General features: G+C 36.4%; 1 protein-coding gene across 1 annotated transcript; it reads right to left on the minus strand.

The window, feature by feature from the left end:
- Positions 1–4,675: 4,675 nt before the first annotated feature.
- Positions 4,676–5,941, minus strand: LOC117340907. Its single transcript, XM_033902726.1, has one exon. The coding sequence runs from the start codon at positions 5,939–5,941 to the stop codon at positions 4,676–4,678; it is 1,266 nt and encodes a 421-aa protein (XP_033758617.1).
- Between the last annotated feature and the right edge of the window lie 885 nt (positions 5,942–6,826).

Consider the following 6,826-nt stretch of genomic DNA (forward strand, 5'->3'; position numbering starts at 1 on the left):
TCGTCAGTGATGCAAGTGACATAATACAGCTGTTTTGTCCTTCTAGGACCCGTTAGTGATGCCAGGAACATCATACCGCTGTTTCGTCATTCTGAGACCCGTCAGTGATACCAGGGACATCATGCAGCTGTTTCGTTGTCCTAGGATTCGTCGGTGATTTTAAGGACCTCCACTATTGATACCTTGCTATAGGAAACAACTAAAATAGGTCGGAAGAAAAGTTAAAACCTAGATGAAGAGAATCCAGTTTTTTGATATATCGCCAATATCAATATATGTATTGTGCTTTATGATGTTGACGCCCGATGAAAATTTCTAATATAATATTCGTAGAAAATGTGTATACAGGTGTATTAGCCTGTTACAAATGATGATATATTAGATATGTTGAGGAACATATTTGTAAAGACAGAATAGCCCACACAACAATCAATTAAAAGTCTCAAAAAGAATATGTACATGAAAAACTTTGCAGCATCGACAATAGTTTCATAGGTAATTTTAAAGACGAGTTACGAGAATAATTTGAACATTTAGTATTTGCAGGTCGAATATAAAATAATTTTTCTTTTTTGAAAGAACACAAAAATCGAAAACCTTCGATTCTTTCAGTAATCAATAGTTCGTCCAAGCACAATAGCACGTGGGAATTGCCTCCCTTGAAACGATCTTCACTTATTTAACGGGTTTTAGTGGCTTCTGCTACTAACAGGGACGTAGCTGGAGGGGTGGTGAATCAACATTCTCCACCGTGTGAATGTGAAAGCAGAATTAACATATATGTATCTGATTATAGTCAATCTCCAAAATATTAATCTGGTGATAACCAGAGAGTTTTCCTTTGCCCATCGAGCATAACATCAAATGTTATGTTATCAAACCATGACTAGTACAGTACGTGGAGGGGAATTGATGCATTTCGTCACACTTGTTATATATTGTTAATATTTGATTCATGTTGACATTGTGATACGTTTGTTCTGTGGTAACGTGGACACGATAGATCATATTTTCTTATTCTTCTTATAACATTTGACAGATAGGGAGAACGTTCACAGGAATCAAATAATAACCAAATCCCGATAATTTCAATCAGTTATTGTATAGCTTCACTGGTAAACACGATATGTCATATTAGGGTTTCAATACGACACTCTACTTTTTATACCGTATAGAAAACATTGGTAGCGACTTTGTATTTAAGCGTGCGTGTTATGAAAGTTTGGCATGCGGAATATTTCCACACCATGCTATCAGCATCATCTATATTAACACAGTCTGCAACTGCAAAATCAATTAACAGGTGTGATGATATAAAACCAAATCCTCGTTTAGATTGGAATCTATTGATGGCTAGCCCGGGATAATGTCCAATACATTGTCTATATGTACTTATACAGCTACGACTAAAGTGTTGTAGTAGCTCGCTGTAGATATACGGTGTCTGTTGTCTTGATCTCAAATTCTTTTAAATTATAGTCTTTATAATTCAATTTTGTATGAAACACGCATTTTCATTGGCTGAAATAATTTTGTTATACCTCCATAACAAAATTTTTGACGTTGCGAAATGTAACGTCATTTTTGATTGGCTGATGACGTTGCGTAATAATTTATCACAGAAAAGAGGTCGCCAAAGAAAGTGAAATTTCTTGGTGTGTATAAGACGAAATTAAATTATAAGAATTAACATTAATTATTTTTTTCTGTTATACAGTCATAACATAAAAAACTGGAGTGTACTCTCTTCATAAACCGCTTCGCGGTTTATTTAGAGTACACTCCAGTTTTTTCTGTTATGACTGTATAACAAAAAAATAATTGATGTTAATCCTTAAAAAGTACATATATTACAAGAAAAAGTTTCATTATATGGGTTAATAGCCATAATACTGTCGTACTGGGACGTCTGCAGAATAAACACCGATAAATGCATCATACAAACTTGCACATTTGACTGGTGATGCAGTTAAGTCAGTTAAATAAAGCAATGAAACTTTCATTTATAATAACTAAAACGCATGCAATGCATTGAGCCAATCCCGTGATGTAGCGACCACGATGATGATGTTTATAAAACAATACCCGCGATAAAGGTTAAGTACGATATATTACAATACAAATAACGGACATGTAAGGTGTCGAACAGAGACAATGTTAAATTCCAGGGCGTTAGTTATAAATCTTCTTTCTCTTACCCTGGACAGGGATATCCGCAGTTTTACTAGGGAAAAGACAAGCTACACATGCTCTTTGCACGTTCTCAACAATTGCATTTCGTCACGCCAACAATATCATGACGTCACGGTAACAGTACAATGACGTCACGTCGACAATTCAATCTCGTCCTTTCGAAAATTTCCTTGCATTGATGTAACGTAAATATTAGATAAATAAGAGGGTAAATAAGGAAAGAGAAAAATAAGTATTCATCCCATGGAAGTGAGACAGGGGAGTCACAACCCTCGGGGTAAGGTCATTAAGCTGCCAAACACTGTCTCATCCCCTCGGGGGTGAAAGATTCTATTATTCTCTCATATATCGCCATGTCGGATAGAGTTTGCCCATGTAAGATAGCTATGTAAGATAAATCTATCTTACATAGCATTTCACGCGCGCGGATTAATCTGCGTTCAAGGGGGACAACTCTCACAACGTCGTCTGCTTGTGTTCACATCCGACAGTCCTTATCGTCGGTGTCGGTTTTGAAACGTTGGATTTAACTATAAAAATACATACATTCTTTGATAAATATATATCATATCAGCAGTAAATCAATAGGGCTACACGGTTAAACGATTAGACATTTCATCTGAGCGAACATACAACTCCGTTACTGTAACAAACAGTTAGACTACGCCTACAGACCTGTTGTTACAGTTCCCGTAACTTTTACAGTACAATACAGACTTGCCTACCCGACAGATTTGTCATTTGTCATTAAAAACATGTAAACACACACAATCACCTGGCAATGACAGGAAGTAAAATAAAAGCCATACATAAAAAAATAAAAAATAAAATGTCAAACGTCACAACCTATGAAATGGTTCCGTTTGTGTCAGCAGGGGGCCCTGGAATTTGTTTACTCTACTGTACTGTCAGTAACTGTTAGGCCTACTCAGTAACCTGTGTATTTGGAAGTTGGGAATCGGCTCTTAAATGAACGAACATTCGGTAAAAATGACACCCCTCGATGTTCATATAAAAATATTTATTTTAATTGTAACTCATGGAGTCTATATTTGTGTAGAGTAACCATGAAAACTAACTGCCCTCCTAGCCTTTCAATATGATCATCGTTAGCCTATCGACTGACCTACCTTCGTCATTCCATCAAGACAACCGGTAAAACACATATAATCCTATGTCACAGAAAAGATCGAATACTCGTATAGTCACAGTTCGCTGGTTCACACACGAAGTTGCTAAAATCACAATGAATTTAAAATTACCAGCCACGAAACATCGCCGCGTCATGGCGATCGAGATCGACATCACTCTCAATATCCTTGATCTATGAATGGAATTCCAATGACAGTCGTGACGTAGTATTTTATAAAAAAAAATTGACTTAACATTTAAAAGTACAGTGTGTCCTGTGAAATGATTAAATATGTCGAGGTGCAAATCAAATTATATGTGAAGTTGGAAAACTCATTTCAGCGTTGGCTTTCAGTATTGTTGATAGAACTTCTTTTTCTCGGATGTTGACAATTTGATCACGGCCACGTAAAAGTCGGTCAAGTTACGGTAATTTGTATCGGCGAATTGTTCATTCGTTCATCACTTAACCACAAAATGAATGGTGTGCAAACATAGTTTGCCAAAATAGGGTATGATCTTTCAGAATATCACAAGTATATTTAGTAAAAACGTCAAATAAAGAAATTAAAAAATTGAAGAAAATGGATGGCTGACGGACACTTTCGCCAGAAATTCGGTAATGATATGAGAGAAAAAGACTCTTTCATTATGTGTGTATGTAGGATAGGGATATTCCACCCTCGGGATCACAAAATGTGGTAAAACCCTCGGCAAGCCTCGGGTTTCACCACATTTTGTGACCCCTCGGGTGGAATTTCCCTATCCTACATATACACATATGAAAGAGTCTTATAATCTTATTGTTTCAAGGGTTAACTGTAATATTTTTTTTAAGTTATTGAGCAATAACACAATAAACTGGGGTGTACTCTAAATAAACCGCGAAGCGGTTTATGAAAAGAGTACACCCCAGTTTTTTTGTGTTATTGCTCAATAACGTAAAAAAAATATTACAGTTAACCCTTATAATTTAATTAACAACGATAAGAAACATTTTCATTAAGTTTAACATGTTTATTTTGCTCCAGATATTTAAAAACACATCGATAAATACAAAATCCCGTGAACACAGTCATTATTTATGTTATGTTATTTTTTGAGCCAATGAAAATGCTTGTTACAAGCAAAATTAAATTATAATTATAATTATAAATTAAATAAATCCGTGGTAGAGGGTAAATCAACTTATTAATTTGTTTATACTTTATTTTTGCTTTGCATATGTATTTGTTAATGTTCTGGCTTACACAAAAATTGACTACACATTTTCTAAAATAATGCAGTTTTACGAAAACTGTTTACCGACTACTGCATCTATGTTTAACATATCAACCACACTATAATTAGTCTAAACTGTCCTGTCCTTGTACTCGTCGACAACCAAATTATGCCGCAATGGTGTATAGTTTTTACCTCTCTTTGTTAACAACCAATACACTATTCCAACACATAGGCAGGCGAGCACAACCGCAAGTAAAAGAACTGTCAATAGTTGTTTTCCTTCTTTATATCGATTTGGTGAATTAACCATCCCTGTATTATCTTTAGGGGAAAGTCTATCATTTACATCCGAGTCTTCCATCATATACATTCCCGGAAAAGTTTCATCTCTATGTCCGGGTATCATCGTTTTTCCGTCACAATTCCAGTATTCAAAATGGTTCATCCCAGATAATTTGGTTGGATGCTTCATCCACTCCAGTACTTGCTTGGCAGTTATAATGTATACATCTTCATTCTTCAGCATGTCCTGGATTGCCCTGTCCATACCTGTCCTTGTATATGGCTGAAAAAACCAACCCATGTGCATATGTATTCCGAATGGTGCGCGGTTGCCTTGGTAATGCCTGTTAAAGTTATCTATGATGAAATTATAAGCTTCCTCGGTGTTATTAGGTCGCTTGTAACAACCATCAGTGTAGACACAAAATTGTTCATCTTTCCATGTAACGGGATTCACCGGAATCTCCCAAAATCCTTTATGTTTTTGCTTAGGGCATTCTTTTGAAATCTGGCAACCATAATCTAATGTAAGTGGCCACAAGTTCTTATCATTCATTCGAAGTTTTCTATAAGGCCATGAAATATCATACGTGTACCCGAGGGATTGGAGAGCGGCTGCCTGTCCGTCACCTGCCGTAACCAAATTAGGACTCCTCCATCCGACAATCTCGTCAATAGGGACACCAGCCAAATTAGCAATGTTGTTCCGTTGATCACGGGCTTCTTGGAGTAACTTTGTGTAGGTATCAATGCCCGAATGAGTCACACTGTGTACGGCCAGTTCGAATCCATGGTCGTAGTACATTTTTGCGATGCCGTATTTCGTGTTTTTATGTGAAATGTATAAGGAGGCGCTTATTGGACAGCCGTTGGGGTTGGTCCGGTTACGTCCAAAGAGAAAATCGTAGTGTTGAACACTCTCCGGATTCAATGCATCATCAAATCCAAAATACACCATTTGAGGGATGTCATTCCGGTCCATAGGATGTTCTAATCTACTACAGAAACAGTCCGGTAGAAGGCAGTTAACACCTTGGTGACACTGTTCCTCGGCTGATATAGCACAATTGTTGAAACACACGTAAAATAAAATTACTGCGAGCGAGAACATTGTTCTGGAGAATGTTTAGCTATTGTGTTCAGACAGGGACGTACATCCCTGTTTCAGGTGATGTCTTTAAGTCCACGTTGTCAATATATTTGTAGTTTAAAACCAATGCTCCTGTAGCGGTGACTTCGTCATGGATAATGTTACAAATGGAGGTAATTGTAATCGATATAAGGTGAAGCGTTATGTCAGTTAATGCAATGTATGTATTATACTACAGGTGAGATAACAACAGGTATGTTTAATTGCTTATTGAAGATCACTCGTAGGTTGAAGGCTGTTCAAATCAAAGATGGAAGATAGCCAACTGTCATTACCGTTATGTCCTGAGGGTACCATCAGATGAGTGGAATATATGATTTTTTTTTCTAAAAACCTCGAAAACTTTAAGTTATAGAATATATGTAAAATCCCAGGTCGGTGTATTGCAGTTTTCATAAAAATAAGAACAAAGTACACAGTCATAATCATAGTTCTATCATCAAACTCACCAACTGTACATATGTAATACGCCGTCGAGGACATCACCACTGTGTTAGATCTGTCCAACATGTCGGCACTTGGATGCTTCACAATGGATAGAAAACCGATTTCTGATGCTTATTGTTATTACTGTCTATATTAGATTGATTTGCAGTGTTATGAAGTAAAAATAAATCCTGAGATATATATTCTATAGGAGAACCACATGTAGGTATTGATGAAATTTAAATCATGACGTCTGAAAGTGACAAATTTGCTTTAACATCGTCTTTCCGCGAAAATTATCAACAATTGTATTCATTCTTCTATACAGCCTAATCTTTTTTTTCATTTTCATCTAATACAAAAACAGCTGCTGGTAAGAGTTCATATGAGGACGGGTCTTAAGAAGACACTTAGAGCAAG

The sequence above is a fragment of the Pecten maximus genome, chromosome 1 (genome assembly GCF_902652985.1).
Source record: "Pecten maximus chromosome 1, xPecMax1.1, whole genome shotgun sequence".
NCBI classification, from domain to species: domain Eukaryota; kingdom Metazoa; phylum Mollusca; class Bivalvia; order Pectinida; family Pectinidae; genus Pecten; species Pecten maximus.